The 19451-nt window shown below is 42.5% G+C and overlaps 1 protein-coding gene and 1 pseudogene across 2 annotated transcripts in view; one reads left to right on the top strand and one right to left on the bottom strand.

The window, feature by feature from the left end:
* BST1 (bone marrow stromal cell antigen 1) overlaps window positions 1-4301 on the top strand; it is a 29742-nt gene extending 25441 nt beyond the window's left edge. For both annotated transcript variants that reach the window (XM_019025295.4, XM_055385693.2), the window contains exon 9: window positions 3260-4301. In XM_019025295.4, the coding sequence (XP_018880840.3) occupies window positions 3260-3365 (106 nt within the window). In that variant the 3' untranslated portion in view covers window positions 3366-4301. The remainder of the gene's footprint in view (window positions 1-3259) is intronic.
* On the bottom strand, window positions 2256-3147 carry LOC101146028 (large ribosomal subunit protein uL1-like; annotated as a pseudogene).
* Window positions 4302-19451: the final 15150 nt, after the last annotated feature.

Raw genomic sequence — 19451 nt, forward strand, 5'->3', positions numbered from 1 at the left:
CTCAACCTGCTGGGTTCAAGTGATCCTCCTGCCTCATCCTTTCAAGTGGCTGAGACTGGAGGGGCAAGCCAGCAACACTGGAAAATTTTCTTTTCCCTCCCTCCCTCCCTCCATCCCTCCCTTCCATCCTTCCTTCCTTCCTTCTTTCTTCTTTTTTTTTTTTTTGATATTGTCTCGCTCTGTCACCCAGGCTAGAGTTCAGTGGATTGATCTTGGCTCATCACTGCAGCCTCCATGTCCCGGGTTCAAGTGATTCTCCTGCCTCAGCCTGCCAAGTAGCTGGGACTACAGGTGTGAGCCACCATGCCTGGCTGATTTTTGTATTTTTAGTGGAGATGAAGTTTTACCATGTTGGCCAGGCTGGTCTCAAAACTCCTGACTTCAGGCAATCCTCCTGCCTTGGCCTCCCAAAGTGCTGGGATTATAGGTGTGAACCACCACGCTCAGCCAAGTAACTGATTTTAGGGTTGGGATTTTTAGTAGGAAGTTATAAGAGAATTTTACCAAGTTTTGAACCAGTATTGGAATTTGTAAAAGAATTAAGATTAAATTTTATACATTTATTAGGTTTACTACAATCAAGTAATTGAGAAAGTTTTGCTAATTTAAAGTCATTTAAAATATTTTTTTAAAAAGATGTAATATTTTAGTATCTAAGTTGAAAATAACCTGAAGCCTTGCCCAGTGGCTCATGCCTGTAACCCTAGCAATTTGGGAGGTCAGTGTGGGAGGATCACTTGAGCCCAGGCTTTCAAGACCAGCCAGGCATTCAAGACCATCCTGCCTCTACAAGCAAACAAACAAAAAATTAGCCGGGTATGTTGGTGTGCACCTATGGTCCCAGCTACTCAGGAGTCTGAGGCAGGAGGATTCTCTAAACCCGGGAAGGTCAATGCTTCAGTGAGCTGTAGTCACGCCACTGCACTCCAGCCTGGGTGAGAGAATGAGACCCTGTCTCAAATAATAATAATAATAATAATAATAATAATAATAATAATAATAATAATAATTTAACCTGAAATAACTTGAGTTTAAAACATCACAGGAATTAAGTAAGTGTGACACATCCTTAAGAGTTATTGTCAGAGTTCACCAGGTTTTTAAATAGAACAATGTGATTTATAAATTAAATAAAAGGGCATGGGAAAATTAGGCTTTTGAGTGTATAAATGTAATAACAAGAATCAATTTTAAAAATCAAAGTAACTGCAAATAGTGCAGTTACCCCCTCACGTATAGTCTCACATTGACAAGAAAAGGTTTTTAAGCTACAAAGTGACAAACCAATGCACAGAACATGAACCGAGACATGTAAACCAGAAGAAAGCAAAACAGCATGTTTCTATTTGTGCATGATAATGGATGTAAGTGATAGAAATAGGTCTGAGAAAGTAAACTCCAAGCTCCTAACTGTGGGTTCCTTCTAGGCAAAGGAATAGGAGCTGGAAAAAGATGAAGGGAGGCTGTCATTATTAGTGTATCTAATTATGTGTTATTTTATTTTTTAAAAAAGTAAAGAAAAATGTAACCTTATGTTAATTAGTTAATTATTTGAAAGCAAAAGTAATTTTAAATTTTGAGTGAATCGAGTCTGGGACATTAACTGCATCACAGGTGCAATTGTAGAAAATGTCCGGTAGGTGGAACACTAATACAAACCTGTGGGTCAGATTTCTTTAGCAAAAAAGAAGAGAGGACCAGCATTCAAATGGAGTCAGGAACTTTTAAGGACAGGGCCACTAGTCCAGAGCCATGGGATATATTTCCAAGCCAACATTAGATGGTTTCATAATTTTAAAAATTCATCTTTTAGTTGGTTTAAAAGAATTCAGTAATTTCTGTTTTTACAAACCCAGTGGCCAGATACTGTTTACTATGAATAGGGTCCATATTTTGGGCAGGCCCTCTGTTGATGTCTTCATGTTAGGACAGGTTTTTCTTCACCACTTAAACTCTGATCATGTAATAGCCATCTGTAGGAAACCTGGCTAACACTGTGTTCCATCCGTATAATAAGAATTCATCCACAAGGAAGAATGAGTTAACTCCCTGTGTACCAATATGGAAGCATGTTCAAAATATGATGTTAGGTGAAGAACGCACGTTGCAGATTCCATTTGTGCTTAGATAAAAGGATATCTAAAGACATCTAAGGATAATTTGCAGGGCAGCAGCAGGTCCTGTTGTCTAGAGAAGCTTTTTGCTCAGGAAACAATGTCTTGAGATGGTATTTCAATGACGTGTGTGCTCAGGATTGCAGAAATAGGAATTAGTTATATTGAGCAGGTTTAGCATGCATGTGTGCATTGCATTCCTGGAAAGAGAACTCAAACTATCAAAGTTGGTTTTCTATGGAAAGTGCAAATGGGGAGACTAAGAGACTTTTACTTTCCACTTTATAACTTCCTATATACTATGTACATTTCTCCACAGTGTGCACAATTTGCTTTTTTTTTTTTATACTGGTAGCAGTAGAATTTATTCAAATGTGCCTTAATATAGGCACTGGGGCTTGCCTATGGTGCTCTCGATATATAAGGCCCGGACATTCTGCCAGTTTTTCTTGAGCAATGTCACCAAGAAGTTGACAGGCAGGTAACTGTTACACACAAGCTCATTGTCTGTCCTTTTCACGTGGCCAACAGCTACAGCCAGACATAACACCTTCTTCATGTGGAAATTGATTATGGACTTCATCTCATCCACTTTGGCCACCATGTTTTCCTTGTGTGTGAGCAGGGAGGGGCAATTTCCTGCCTTATTTAGGACTGGGCCGAGGATTCGTGGGATCTGCTTGATCAGAGATTCTGAGGCCAAAAATGCATCATACTCTTGGCCAGTTTCTTGACCAGTTTCTTATTCTTGTTGAGTTTTTTCAGTACCTCGTTTTCCATGTGGTGGAAATCCACAGGCTTGGCCTTGTCACAGTGCTGCTGGTTACCCAGGACAAACATGGAGAACTTGGGGCGGGGAGTGGACTTAAGCCTGACGGTGCCCGAGAAGCGCTTGTCCTTCTGGGGAGTCATAGTTCTTGAAGCTGATCTGCAACTCCACCGTCTCCAGAAACTTGGGGTGCTTGCGCTGGTTTCGGTGCAGGACGTCGCGCACCGCCTCCTACGGGGTGTCACGGGAGACTTTGCTGCTCATGGCTTCTCGCTCCGCGCTAACCAGAAAAGAGACTAATACTGCACATATATTTTTGAGTGTAGATTCCATACACCAATACTGACACTTTCTCTATTTCCTTGTTAATTTGCAGGGCAGCAGCCGCTACTCAAAGAAAAGCCCCAAGTCTTTATACAGAACAAAGTGCGGGTCTTATCATTCCCCTCCTTCTGGTGCTGGCTTCCGCGACTCAGCTGTAACTGGAAACTGTGTTGCTCTAACCCTCCTCCAGCCCTGCAGCCTCCCCTTGCAGTCATCATTCGTGTTCTGTGTATACCAAATGATTCTGTTATCTAAAGAAGCTTTTTGCTGGGAAAACGATGTCCTGAAAATGGTGTTTCAATGAGGCATATGTTCAGGATTTTAGAAACAAGAAATTAGTTCTATTTAGCAGGTTAAAAAATGCTGCATTAGAATTAAAGCAAGTTATTTTCTTATTTGTATAATGACACAAAGCATTGGGAGTCAGACTGCTTGCATATTATCAAACATTTTTAGAGAATTCTAATAAAGCTGTATTTTATATAATCTATATTTTCCTATATCTCCAGCAGCACGGACACTGCATGCTTGTTGATTGCTTAAGACATATGTATACTATATAAATGTATGCATATATGGTCTGCAAAGTTTTCATTTATTTGGTATAAAGATGTTCAGTTAACGGTTCCTTTTTGTTTTGAGAGACAAGAGTTTCGCTCCTTTGCCCAGGCTGGAGTGAAGTGGGGAGATCTCAGCTCACTGCAACCTCCGCTTCCAGGATTCAAGCGATTTTCCTGCCTCAGCCTCCCAAGTAGATGGGATTGCAGGTGCCTGCCACCATGTCCAGCTAATTTTTGTATTTTTAGTAGAGATGGGGTTTCACCATGTTGGCCAGGCTAGTCTCGAATTCCTGACCTCAGGTGATCCACCCACCTCAGCCTCCCAAAGTGCTAGGATTACAGGCGTGAGCTACCACATCCAGCCATAATAGTTACTTATAATGAGGGAAAAAACCAAAATATCCAGTAATATTTACATATTTACTGAAACTGTTTGGAACTTGTATTAGTTTGTTCTTGCATTGCTATAAAGAACTGCCCAAGACTGGGTAATTTACAAAAATAAAAATAAAAAAGAGGTTTAATTGACTCACAGTTCTGTGTCCGGAATTGGTTCCTTCCGCTGGGTTCTTGGTCTCGCTGACTTCAAGAATGAAGCCGTGGACTTTTGCAGTGAGTGTTACAGCTCTTAAAGATGGTGTGTTCAGAGTTTGTTCCTTCAGATGTGTCTGGAGTTTCTTCCTTCTGGTGGGTTCGTGGTCTCGCTGACTTCAAGAATGAAGCTGCGGACCTTGGCGGCAAGTGTTACAGCTTTTAAAGGTAGTGCGGACCCAAAGAGTGAGCAGCAGCAAGATTTATTGTGAAGAGCGAAAAAACAAAGCTTCCACAATGTGGAAGGGGACCCAAGCAGGTTGCCACTGCTGGCTCGGTGGCCAGCTTTTATTCCCTTATTTGGTCCCACCCACGTCCTGCTGATTGGTCCATTTTACAGAGCGCTGATTGGTCCATTTTACAGAGTGCTGACTGATGCATTTACAATCCTTTAGCTAGACACAGAGTGCTGATTGGTGCGTTTACAATCCTTTAGCTAGACACAGAGTGCTGATTGGTGCATTTACAATCCTTTAGCTGGACACAGAGCACTGACTGATGTGTTTTTACAGAGTGCTGATTGGTGCATTTACAATCCTTTAGCTAGACAGAAAAGCTCTCCAAGTCCCCTCTCGACCTAGGAAGGCCAGCTGGCTTCACCTCTCTGTTCCACAGGCTTACAGGAAGCATGGCTGGGGAGGCCTCAGGAAACTTACGATCATCATGGAAGGCAAAAGGAAAGCAGTCATGTCTTACATGGCCAGAGAAGGAGGAAGGGAGTGAAGGGGGAGGTGCTACATGCTTTCAAACAACCAGATCTCGTGAGAACTCTGTCATGAGACAGCACTAGGGGATGGTGCTAAACCATCAGAAATCACCTACGTGATCCAATCACCTCCCACCAGACCCCACCTTCAACACTGGGGATCACAATTCAATATGAAATTTAGGTGGGGATACAGAGCCAAACCATATCAGAACTATTTACACGGGTTTTAGTATATTTGTAGAATGGAGTATCATTCAACAAGTAAAAGCCATGTTTACCAATTCAAATGTCCTTCAGATGGTGAATGAATAAACTAACTGGTAAATCTACACCATGGAATACTACTCAGCAATAAAGGTAACTACCTTGATATATGCAGCAATATGGATGAAACCCAAATGTGAGAGCTGCCGCACCAAAAGGCCACCAACTGTATGATTCTATTTATATGACATCCTCGAGAAGGCAGAACTATAGTAGCAGAGAGCAGACCAGTGATTGTGGGGGTTGAGAATGATCAGGACTAGAAGGAGGCGCTGACTGCAAAGTGACACTGAGAAAAATTTTGGGAGCGATGGAGCTGCTCTGTGTCTTGATTGTGGTGGAGATTGCATGAATCCAAGTGTTTGTCAACACTCACGGCCCTGTACATGAAAAAGAGTAAATTTTATTTTATGTAAGCCAAAAAGAAATGTTTTCAAAGAACATTTAATCACATAGGAAAATGTGTAAGAGATAAAATATAAAACTTAATTGTTTGATGCAAATGTCTAAAGTATGATACAAATTTAATATATTAAAATATAATATATATACGGGAAATCATTCTCAAAATTGTCTCCTCCACCAGTTGACTAAACTTAGGGGTTTACATAGCAGGAAGGAAATGTAACTATATGTGAGAAAACAGGAATGGGGGAGGGGTAAGGAAGAGAAGCTGCTAAACTGGAGTCATGATGGATGAAGGGTCTGGCATCTAATTGTGTGGATGTGGTGGTCTGGTGAGTTTCGGTTCCTTGATACTAACTGGGTGCCTAAGGGTCAGTTTCCTGAGGAAGGAATTCAGATAAGACAAATGTAAGTTTCAATCTTAGATGAGAGGGTCAATTTTCATGTTTATCCAAAAAACAGTAGACATCACGTCTCTGGGACAGCTGGGCTGGTTTCAGTCGGACACTGCCACAGGGAGCAGGCAGGAGCGGGAACCAGGCCACGCTCAGAAGGGTTAAGGAAAGAGACTATGGGAAGTGAGACTGCAGGGGAATGAAATCCATGAAAACCTGGCATGGTAGAATGTTCATTTGGTGTAGACACTGGTGTGTATTGTAAAAGCGGTATTAGCTTCTTACAGAAGGTGTGCTCAGCTGGGCTCCTCTAACCAAGCTGCTTGGTGCTCTACCCAGACGTGCTCTCTACTCTCTCCCTCCTCAGGGTCTTTGAACATGTTGGTCTCTCTGTGTTGATTTTCCTTCCTGCCCTGTCTCCCATGTGGCAGACTCTAAGACATACCTTAAGCATCACCTCCTCCCTGGATCCTTCTGTTGACCTCTCTCCCTGCAAAAAAGCAAAGAATTCCCTAACAGGGCCCATCTCCATGGTGTCAGCATTGTTTGGGTCCTTGCCTAACTTCACCCTGGGACTGTGGCTTCTTTGCAGACTCACTCATCTTTGCAGCCCTAGCCTAGCCCTGCCTGGATGAAGTAGACCTTCCACGTGTGAATGAACTAAGTTTAATAGAGGAAAACAGAGGGTGGGGGATTCTTTAGCTTTCTTTTGTTGGAGGAGGCCAGGGAGGGTACAAGGGAAGATTAATAACATGGTGTGCCATGCTTTTCTGTATTTATGGCATACTTTCATAAAACACTTGAAGTGTGTGATATTGCTAGGGTGTGTGAGGGGAGCCGTGAGGGAAGATGACAAGCAGCATAAGACTTTTGGGTGCTTAGAGAAAGAGAAAAGGACCCAACCAACCAACTTCCAATACATAATTAATGGTTTGTCTCAGGACCGTCTGGCTCCTTAGGCCAATCCCATGGGAGCCCCAGCCAAAGGGTGTCTCTTAGACCAAGCTTGGAGAACACAGTGTCTGCTGCCTTCATGTTGCCTGGGTTACCAGGCGACTTAGCCACTCACAGCACAGTGACCTGCGACTCAATTAGAGAAATGCCATTTTGAGTTCCCTAGGAAAAATAAGGCTTTATTTTTAAAAACTAAACATAACTTCACTTTTTTCCCGAATATAAGAGTAATAATGGCTCTTTACTTGAAAAAATCTACACAATACAGAAAAATTAGGAAGAAGGCAAATCTCATCTGTCATACTGCATGCAGAGTAGCAGACATTTTTCTATGTGTTTTTATGCACATATTTATATTTATAGACCCAAGAGGCTATGTGGGACATTAGGAGTGCGACCCAGAGCAGAACCATACAACCGCCGGTTCTAGCCTTTGTACAAGGTAAATCACGGGTTTCAAACATATCATTGCCTCCTGACTGATCTCTCTGCTTCTGCTTGGTTTCTCCTTCAGCCTAACTTCCACAATGCTGCCAGAGCAATGTCCTACGCTAGGGTCCTGAGTGCATCGTCCTCTCACTCAAAATCAGCAATGGTTTCCTACCCTTGGCAAGACAAATTTCAAATTTTAAAATCTGCTATTCAAGAAGCCGGGCACAGTGGCTCCTGCCTATAATTCCAGCACTTTGTGAGGCCAAGGTGGGCAGATCACTTGAGGTCAGGAGCCCTGGACAACATGGTGAAACCCTGTATGTACTAAAAATACAAAAATTAGCTGGGCGTGGTGGCACGTGCCTGTAATCCCAGGTACTCTGAAGGTTGAGGCAGGAGAACTGCTTGAACCCAGGACACAGAGGTTGCAGTGAGCCTAGATTGCTCCACCGCACTCCAGCCTGGGTGACAGAGTGAGACTCTGTCTCCAAAAAAAAAAATACCTGCTATTCAAGATCTTTCCATTTGCCCCTAAACTGCCTTACTAGGTCTGTGTCCCAGGAGACCCCACTGCACTCTCCATGAACCTTCTCTCAGTTCCCTATTCTCAACATAAGCCTTTGGATCTGGTACCTTTGCTCACCTCCTCCTCGAAGCCTTACTTAGTTCCAGATCCATTTGTTTTTATGTCTCTCTCTCTTGAGGACAGCAACTTTACCTCTTTGTCTTTGTGTCTGTCATAATGCTTTACCCTGACCAGCCATGACCTAGTCAGCATTTGATCAGATTGGGTGAGAACCTTGGGTTTGGGGAATCAAGACAAAGGAAATGGGGAGGCAGCCTAACATTGTGGCCAAGAGCATGGACTCTGGCACCTAACAGGTTGGCCCACATCCTACCTTCAGCACTTGCTCGCTGTGTGGCCTTGGGCAACTCACTTACCTTACCTGAGCTGCATCACCGTGTGTGTAAGTAGGGATTATAAGTACTCATAATTCAATGAGCGAATGTGCATAAAGAACCCAGAACAGTGCCAGGAGTATAGTAGATCAGCCCTGTGTAAGTGTTATTTGCTAGTGTTATTGTTACTACTACTAGAGTTGTTTGATAGCTGTCTAAACACCATCTGCAATACAGCACTCTCTGCAGATCAGAAGTTACTGTGCACTGGGCACTGTGTGAAGTATTTTCATAAATGGCCCCTTTCAATCCTCACTCGACCCCATGGGATCAATTCTCTTATTATCCTATTTTACAGATGAGAAAACATAGACATAGAAAGCTTTTCTTACTTGGCCAAGGTCACCTCTCTTGGCCTCGGTTCCTCCATGGTCTGGGCAGCAAGGGGGCAGCAGGGAGCCCTGGCAAAAGCAGCTAAGAAAACCAGCCTCGTGTGTCTTCAACAAACAGGTCCCAGCACCAGCTCCATGCCTGGCACACTTAATGGGTAGTTAATGCTCTTCTACCAAGTGAATGAACAATGCTGAGCATTTGACCGAAAGAGAAATGCACATGGAAGACCCCTGAGCACAAGGACTGGGTGGGCACATGAAGAACTGAGTTCTCTTTCCTCTCCTGTCCTAGGTACCAGGTACCTTACACTTGGCTGTATTCCCTCTAGCACGATAGACTTGGTAACAAGGGACTTTCTGAACCTGAACACGAAACTGTGGGAACCATGATGGGGAAGATACTGACTGTCAGAGAGTCCAAAGATGTAAATGCCTTCCACTCCCACAGCCAGGAAGCCGAAATCTCCAGAGGCTCTGGCAAGAGTTGAGTCAATTACATGCCTGCCTAGTCCAGCTCCGTCCACATGAATGCTCTCCACAAGCTTCAGAGGAAACAGGATAAAATGGACTCCCAAATATTTAGGGTGGCGAAAATACTCTGCATGATACTAGAATGGTGGATACAGGTGATTATATATGTGTCCAAACCTACAGAAGGTACAACACCAAGGGTGAACCCTCACGTAAACTACGGAGGCTGGGTGACCATGATGTTTCAATGTCGGTTCATTAGTTGTGACAAATGCACCACTCCACCACTCTGGTGGGGATGCTGCCAGTGGGGGAGGCTATGTATGTGTGGGGACAGAGCGTATGTGGAAAGCTCTGTACTTTCTGCTCAAATTTGCTGTGAACCTAAAACTGCTCTAAACATTAAAGGCTATTAAAAAAAATGAAAGCCCAATTTGAAAAGGAATTTCAGACACCTGGGAAAAAGAATAATGATGTCTATAAGTCATTCTTTGATAAGAGAGTCGATCAGTCTGGTGTGTCTAGTAAGGTAGCAGAGGGACATTCACAAAGACCGGAGAATACAAAGATGTTAAACAGGGTGAGGAGTCTATGATGTTGGTCAATATAAAAGGAGAAAAAGATCCTAAAAACATTCCTAAATATTGGTTGATTTAAAAATACATGTTGGAAGGCACGAGAGTTTGATAAAAAAATAAAAATAAAAATAAAAAACCTTGATGGGAAGTGGGAATGACCACACCTTGGCCAGCTGATAACTTGCCTGTTTGAAGTTCAGCTTCAACACGATTGTTACAGACGGAATTGTGTTCCCTCAAATTCATAGTTCGTTATGGCCACCCTGGTAAGCTAACACAACAATGAACATTTCCAAAGTAAAGACTAGAAGCAGGCATGTGCCAAGTGAACACTAGCTTTTTTTATTTCTCCTGCTGTGAAAATTGAGGTTTGCCAAAGGTGCCAAACGAACATGGCTGATTGAGAAGTAATCCCAGTTCCACTAACCTGAGAGACAGCCCAGGCAAGCGGACCTAGCTCCTAATGCTCATTTCCATTTCAGTCTTTCTGAAGTTTCCCAGGGTGCGAAAGTGGAACTCAGGACAATGAATCATCATTGGAGACTCTGCAGTTGCTAGAACTTAATTCACAGGCATTTGAAACCCAGAACTCAGCCTTACTCTTCTCAGGAGACTTTTGGCACCAAAGAGAAGGGCAAATTGAAAGCCCATGCTGGAGAACAGGGCACAGCTATTGCTGAGACTGGGAGCTTGTTTTTAAAGACCTGGCAAGGGTTTCAAACACCCACATGCATAACCAATGAAGCAGGTTGGAAAATCTGAACTATGCTAATTTCACCATAATTACTCATTACTTGAAGTCTTATGTATTTGTGTTTTCTTGGTAGTCTCTTTAAAACATGTTTCAATATGAAACGTATATGTATTAAATCACTCTGCTTAGAATTTTAGGAATATAGTTTTGTTTTTCCCCCTAAAAGATGTAGAATGCAGCAGGTTCTCTAAAGCACATGTATTCTTTGTTACGTGATTTGGTTCTTTGGAACTTCTTTTATCATGTAGCTATTAAAGGGTAGCTGTCAGAATTACCCAAACACTTCACTGAAATGACTTACTTATTTGAGAAAAATGCATGTTAAGAAGCCAAACCGCGTGTGTGTGTGTGTGTGTGTGTGTGTGTGTGTGTGTGTGTTTCTCCCCTGCACAAAAGTAGAAGGGTTTTCATTTGACTTGTGCCAGCTGCACCTTCATGACTTTGCTACAGGACATGTGACACAGTAACTCTAAGATGGTGCTTGTAAAATTTTAAAATAGTTAACATAGTGACAAGCTCTCAGGGGAACACATTAAACTCAATTAAATTTTGTAGGGTAAAATGATCTGTACAGAATTATAATCAGAGTGAAGTCATTGTTCACCATTGCTGCTAGTAATAAAATTTGGTGGTAGGAGGGGGAAGGAGAAAGGGAGGGAGGGAAATCGGTGAGAGAGAGAAAAGGAGAGGGAGACATTGACAGAGAGAGAGACAGACAGAGAAACAGAGAGAGACAGAGAAAGAGAGGGAAGAAGGGAGAGAGAGAGAGATAAGGATATAGAGAGAGAGGGAGAGAGTGTATCTCCTGATCCTCACTGGCTGATAACTAAATTAGTTTGGGGCAGGGGGGACTGAGTCTCGTTCTGTCACCCAGGCTGGAGTGCAGTGGCACCGTCTCGTCTCACTGCAACGTCTGCCTCCCAGGTTCAAGTGATTCTCATGCCTCGGCCTCCCTAGCAGCTGGGACTACAGGCACACGCCACTATGCCTGGCTAATTTTTTGTATTCTTTTTACTAGAGACGGGGTTTTGCCATGTTGGCCAGGCTGGTCTCAAACTTCTAACCACAGTGATGTGCCCACCTTGGGTTCCCAAAGTGCTAGGATTATAGGCATGAGCCACCATGTCGGGCCTAAATTAGTAGTTATTATCTACTTTCATTTGTGGGATGAAGATGAAACAGAGTCCTTTGGGATTGTGCACTGGGGGAAACCTAACATAGTCTAGCATCGGGAGAGGAGGCTTTCCAGAAAAAGTGTTCCTTAAGTTGAACCTGGAAAAACGAGAGCTATTAGCCAGATGAGAGGTGAAGGTGTGAGGGGGTGGATTGGAAATATTTTCAGGTAGGGAGACTAATCTATACAAAGGTTTATGTTCTCAACTACTGAGTTTGTCTTCAGCATTTGCACCTTATTTAACAAATTTATTAATTTGTTAAATTATAACAAATATTTGACAGCAGAGCTGAGGATATTAAAATAAAATGTAATTTTATTTCTTATATGTTGGTGAAGAAGGAGCAGCAACAGAGGCTGGAGCATTATTTACAAACCAAACTATCTGTCTGGAGATTCCCAGTGCAGCAACTGGGACAGGGACTACTGAATCCCTCAGATTTTAGGCCATAGGCCAATGAACATTTTCTGTAAAAAGTGAAGTAATACTTTCAGCTTTGCTGGCCATGCAACCTCTGTCACAACTACTCAACTCTGCCATTCGTGAGGGGTCCACAGGGTTCATTATCCCTCATGAACCGCAGAGTTGAGTAGTTGTGACAGAGGTTGCATATATTTACTCAGCCAATATTTACCGATGATATTGATTAGGAGTCTTGGGAAGAGCAGTGACAGTTTTTTTGGTATTATATCTAGCGACAAAAGATTGAATTTGGCCCTGTTACTCACTCCTCCTCCAACAAAGTTGTCAAACGGGGCTGCTACAGACAAGTAGAATCACAGATTGGAGATCAGCTGTCATTATGTAACAGCTGGATTGTCAGGCTTCCCTCTAGGGGCCATCCCTGTCTACAGCTAGAGTGGACAGGCCAGGGAGGACACCATACTTGGAGTAGAGTAACCTTGTCCAGGAGTAAAACATGGCCCGAGAATTCTGTGCTCCTAGCAATCCTATTATTATAGAAGTGCTTTCTGATAAGGGAGGAAGGGTAGGAAGAGGAAAGCTGAGGCAGATAGATGGGGAAAGTACTGAAACATTCTGTTCACATCCTCAATAACCTTCATGAAAAATCAGTCATAGGTGCTGGAATCTCCAAACCTCCAAGGGGCTTACAACATTGTGTGCAGGGAAACCTGTAATTCACAGCCTTATTGAGAGCATGTGTCAATGGCCCATAGCAGGGGCCCATTCTGGCTTTTGTACAACCCCAAAGACACACGTGGGTTTTCCATTTTTAAATGGTTGAAAAAAATCAAAAGAAGAACATTATTTCATGGCATCTGAAAACTACATGAAGCTCAAATTTTAGTGTATAAAGTTTTACTGGAACTCAGCCATGCTCATTAGTTTGTGCTTATCTATTCCGCTTTCGAGCTATTGCAGAGTTGAGCAGTGGCAACAGAGGTTGCATGGCCCGCAAAGCGAAAAGTATTATCTCACCTTTTACAGTAAATGTTCATTGGCTTATGGCCTAAAGTCTGAGGGATTCAGTAGTGCCTCTCCCAGTTGCTGCTCTGGGCATCTCCAGATGCGTAATATGGTTGGTGCATAATGCCCCGGTCTCTGTTGCTGCTGCCTCCTTCACCAACATACAGTACAAACAAATAAAACTCCATTTTATTTTAACATGCTCAGCTCTGCTGCCAAAGCTGTGACAAGCCCAGAAGCAGTTTTTCAGGGTTTGAGATGGAGAAGAAGGTGGTCTCTTCTCTTGCTCATCAAGGAATCCTCTTTATTATTTAAGCCAGATTAAGTTTGCTATGGTTTGAATGTTTGTCCCTCCGAACTTCATGCTGAGATTTGATCCTCAATGTGGCAATGTTCAGATGTGGGGTCTACTGGGAGGTGTTTGGGTCATGGGGGTCAACCCCTCATGAATTAATTACTGTGCTCCCTTGGGGATGGGTGTGTGAGTTCTCACTGTCTTAGTTCCCTTGAGAGCTGGCTGTTAAAAAGAGCCTGGCACCTGTCTCCCTCCCTCCTTGGCTTCCCCTACTGCCATGTGATCTCTTTGCATACTTTGGCTCCCCTTCCACTTCCACCATGAGTCGAAGCAGCCTGAGGCCCTCACCAGATACAGATGCCTAATCTTGAACTTTCCAGCCACCAGAATTTTAAGCCAAATAAACCTCTTTTCTTTATAAACTGCTCAGGCTCAGGTATTCTGTTACAGCAACACTAAATAGACAAAGACAAAGTTGTTGACTGACTTTGAATTTCTTTAGAAGCAGACCCTGTGACAGAGGATAAGTCCAGGGAGTTCATTTGGGAGGTAATAAATTACCTGAAGGTACAGGAAACACTGATGAAGAAGTGGGAATTGAGTTAGGGATGGCAGGAAGCCAATACAGTGTTATCAGGCTGTTATCACTGAAGGAAACTGGGGTTGAAGCCTGCTGGGGAACTAAGGCATACAGTGCAGAATGCACCTTGGACTGATTGTACCTGAGACAGGAGGAGGTTGAGATATTTATCTACTTGTCAGTCATGGGTTCAGGACTGCTCCCAAGAGGACATTGGGCCTGCCCTGAGATGGCAACTGGCACCAGCTGCAGCAGAGATGGGATGGAAAGAAAACAAATTCATATGAAGTTTCAGATGAGCCACTTATTTACAAGGAGGACAGTTTTGAAATTAATTTTTCCTTATAATTTAAGGTACAGTGAAAGGATGCATAAACAGACCTTTTGAAGTATGTGAAAATCATGAACCCACTTTCAGTTTGTTGCACCAACTTCCACAAATTACAATGTCAGAGGAAACATCAAAATTCCCTTGCATAATTTTACATTTAAAATAAAATTCAGACACCAAGATGGTAACCCCCATGGATCTTCACAGAGCTTCAAGACAAAGTTTTTGACACTCAACAGAAGGTGAAGCTTACAGACATACCGACCAAACAGCTAAACAGAACAAAAAAGCATGCACATCTTACAGATGCAGAGATCATGACTTCGGTGGATGAGACTAATCTGTATGAAGCTGTAGGATATATGTATGAAGATGAAGAATGTTTATTCTTCAATCCAAGGAGGGAGTTCACAATAAACTGTTAGAAAGTCAGAAAATAGCAGAAGAAAAAAAAATAAAAGAACTAAAACAGAAAAAAATCCTACCTAGAGCAGAATGTTAAGGAAGCTGAGGGCAACATTTGGGAGATGCTGATGGCACAAAGGGCCCAGCTGGGAGCCTCTGCGGGAAGCTCTTCCTCCTGCCCCTCCTATTTCTGGCAAGGGCAGAGTGGTCTGTGCAGGGAAACAGTCTCTCTTCTGCCCTAATGGATGTTTTATCTGGATGGCCTAGCAATCTCACATGTTGAGCCCCTCTTGTATCCCAACTCTGAGATTTTTACCCTGGCTTTGCCTCCCCTGCTCAGGACACTCTTTTCTGTTGGTGTGAGTCATGAGCTCCCAGGAAAGGGAAGATGGGAGCCAGGACTGATAGGAGGCTCTGTCTGAGCCTTCCATTAGGGACGCTGGTCAGACCAATAAACAGCATCTGTCCCACTCTGCTACATCTGCCTTTCTTGAGCCGAGGGATGGGAATGGAGGGTGAGAGAGGCAGTGGCTATCTCCATCACAGCTCCTGCTCCCTCTGCATTAGAGTCTTTCTTTCCTTGGGGGATGGGATCTTGTCCTTTTATCTTTTCCTTTTCTGGACATTTGACTAATCCCTTCACCTTCTGGGCCTCTGTGTAGTATACAGATGAGGAATAAAGAAGACTTACACCCATAGCTGAATTTAAGTGAAAAGAATAGTGGTTCCTTTATAGCAGTCTGCCTACAGATTCCTTTCCCTGCTTTCTCCCATACCTTCTGTATTAGTCCATTCGCACACTGCTATAAAGAGCAGCTCGAGACTGGGTAATTTTTAAAGGAAAGAGGTTTAATTGACTCAGAGTCCCACATGGTTGGGGAGGCCTCAGGAAACTTACAAATCACGGTGGAAGGCAAAGGGGAAGCAAGGCACCTTCTTCACAAGGTGGCAGGAAAGGGAATGACACAGGAGAAACTACCAAACATTTATAAAACCAGCAGATCTTGTGAGAACTCACTCACCATCAGGAGAACAGCATGGGGGAAACCGCCCCCATGATCCAATCACCTCCACCTGGTGTCTCTCCCTTGACACATGGGATTATGGGGATTAAAATTTAAGATGAGATTTTGGGTGGAGACACAGACAAACCATATCACATTCCAAAAGAAAGTTCAACAATAAGCAGCACTTCCAAGACTTTCTCCCTTTGGCCAATATCATAAGATGGACACTGTAATCGTGAGGCTTAGGGGCAGAGGAGTGCTGGAGCTGGCCTATACCCACTCAGGCGGGCTGATTGTTCAATTTTCATGAATTTTGTTGCAAGCCACTTGTTAAAAACAGCCATTACAAAAATTATCTAAATTTGAAAATCGTGTTAAAAACAAGGGTAATGAATGTTCAAAGCTCAAATAAAAATTCAGGCTTACACAGAACTGATATGAAGAGTTAAATTTTTTGGGAAAAGTTTTCTGTAAGTCATCACTTCTAGACATGCTAAAATTTATGTAATGAAATATTTTATCAGATTTATTCCAATGCTATAAAACATGTTTAGCATTTCAGTAACAGTTTTATTAGCAGAAAATTCTTCCAAAATTTAAAATTATTAAAATTATCTGCAACTTTGCAGGTTATAAAAGTGTTTTATATCACATTCAATTATATTGATCAATAAAGAAGTTGCAAAAAGCATAAATTTTGATACCTAATACATTTATGGAAGAATGAATTAGAGAAATCTCATAATAAATCAAGGTGTCACATTAAGAAAGTATTATTGTTTACTGTATCATATAAAATTATATATTATACATTGAATTACATACAAATATAAAATTATGACACCAATATTTTCTTGCAATTTGTAGGTTTATGTTGTAATTCATGATAACTATTACTCTGATTACATTTTGTCAGTAATATAATATTTTTAAAGGAAAATGTATTGTTTCAGTATATTTAACTTAGCTGTACTTTTTTTCTGCTTTTTGAACAAAGTGTTTCACGTTTTCATTTTGCATTGCCCCCAAAATTATGTAGTTGGCCCTGCCTTTAAAATCATGGTTTCTTCCAGGTAATATGACTGAAATGTCAAGATCCAGGCTCTGGACTGTCTGCAGAGCCCTCTCTTTTTCTTGAGGTCATTCAAAATCAAGAGCCTTCTGAGTTACACGACTAACGGATCAGAACCATATTCCCAAATGTGGCTTGTGCTGTCTTCAAAATCCAGAGAAACCTTCCATGGGCTGTACTTCTTTCATAGTGATAGGAGGTGGAAGATGAAATAACATATCCTTTATTTTGTAGGGGATACTGTGGAATGTCCCCAGACCACTGGCTCACTATAATCTCAGTCCCAAATCTTTGTAGGGTTTATCTCCCACCCTCTGGCCTGTATGTGTTTTAATAAGGCATCTCGAAGACTTGCCACCTTATGATTACTAATTTTAGTTAACATGATATTATCAATAAGGGGCCAGACTGATGTCATATAGAATGTTTAGACAAAGATTAAGGTTCTTTTAGACTACATAGGGATAGAGGAGAGTAGAGCTAACGTAGACCTTGGGCAAGATGGTGAGTTACCTGCATAGTCAAGGTGAATGAACTGCATTTTATTCTTCTTCCCAAAGGAGATTGAAAATAAGGTGTTTGCAGTATACCAAGACTCAAAGGCTGTGACAATTTGCTGTCATAAAATACCACCATCTGGTACTGCAACTGCAAACTGGGGCTACTACTTGGCTAAATTATCTGACATAGTCCATTTAGTGTTTGGTTTTTTCCAGGGGTTAGATTGATGAATTAAAGGAGGATATGATGAAATCACCACACTGTTCTTTCTTTTTGAGTCTCTAAGGGTGGTTCCAAGCCCTTGCATTACACTTGTGTCTTAGTTTATTTCCTGCTCCTATAACATAATACCATAGACTGGGTAATTTGTAAAGACAAGAAACATTTCTCACAGTTCTGGAGACTGGGAAGTTCAAGAGCATCGCACTAGTATCTGGTGGGACCATTCCATGGCAGAAGGCATAGCAAAGTGAAGAAACATGTGCATGAGGCAGGGAGAGAAGTGTGCCAAACTCATCATTTTTACCAGGATTCCTGCAATAACCAACCCACTCCTGTGATAACACCATTAATCCCTTCATGAAGGCTCTGCCTCTTAAAGGCCCCACCCCTTGATATGGTTACTGTGACAATTGAATCTCATCATAAGTTTGGAGGGAACATTCAAACCACAGAAACCTAGGATGTGGTATTGCTCTGGAATGGTGGTCACCTTCAGGGGTGTTTACTTCATCTTCCCTACTATAAATGCTCTTACTCCACAGGTCAAAAAACAAATGTGAGAGGGGGCTAGGGAAATGATCACAGTATGGGTGCTGATAAAGATAGTTCTGGAGTCCATTTGTCATCTAGCCTCAGTAAGTCCTTATTTAACTGAGGGGGCCCATGATTGTGTTTTGGGTCTTGTAGCAGTGACAGCTCAGACTCTGTGATCAAGCCATCAGAAGATCTGAGTATTTCCATTCCTCCAAATGCACAGGAACTCCAACAAATGGGTATGGGTCCCTTTGGGGAAGGGTTGGGAGAATCACTATGTTATGTGCTTGCTGTGGCTTACAGGACTTCCTCTCCCTTAAGTGATTAAATCTGGGCCTGAGGTTCCAGACACCAGTCTGGGAACTGGGTATCAGACTGTGATCGTCCATTGTGGTAGCTGACATCATCTACATTTGGCTCTCTTGCTCTTGATCACTTTTGATTGTAAAGGTCAAGCAATATCCTTATCAACTGCACATCTAAGAGCTCTTAGGAACCATGGCATATATTAACCACAGTCTCAGATTCGTGCCTGTCAGGCCCCTGTTTGCCATGCTGCCTTTATGCCATTATAGTAGTCATGGCTGCCTTGCTGCCACCAAGCCTCCACTATTCTGGAATCCTATTTTGCTTCTTGGTACTAGGAATCCCAGTCCCATAATGATATCACTACCATCAATCCTGGCTTCAGAATATAAACCACTTTGGAGTTTTCCCGTGAAGCCGGTACCCCCATCACCATCACATTCTTTACTGTTTTAATGAAGACCGTCTTCTTGGACTCTCTTGGAAACATTGTCAACGAGCTGTGTTATTCTATGTCATTCTTTGGAGTAAGCTTATCTCCCTGAGCCAAAGCACAGTAGTAAATAAATCTTATCTAGTTTTTAAAAACATTTATTTATTTATTTATTAGAGACAAGTTCCTACCTTCTCCCAGGCTGGAGCACAGTGGTCCCACCATGGCTCACTGCGGCCTCAAATTCTTAGGCTCATGTGATCTTCCTTCCTCAGTCTCCTGAGTAACTAGGACTACAGGCACAAGTCACCATGCCCAGCTAATATTTTAAATTCTTATTTTTTGTAGAGATGTGGTCTTGCTATGTTGCCAAGGCTGGTCTCGAATTCCTGGCCTCAAGCAATCCTTCTTCCTTGGCCTCCTAAAATGTTGGGATTACAGGCATGAGCCACCATGTCCAGCCAACCTTATCTCATTTATTTCAGGCCTTCTTTTCTCCAGATTTCAATGAGCCATTCCTACAGTTGTATTAGGACCAGCTGTAAGTGCC

Source organism: Gorilla gorilla, chromosome 3 (genome assembly GCF_029281585.2).
Source record: "Gorilla gorilla gorilla isolate KB3781 chromosome 3, NHGRI_mGorGor1-v2.1_pri, whole genome shotgun sequence".
In the NCBI taxonomy this organism is placed as follows: domain Eukaryota; kingdom Metazoa; phylum Chordata; class Mammalia; order Primates; family Hominidae; genus Gorilla; species Gorilla gorilla.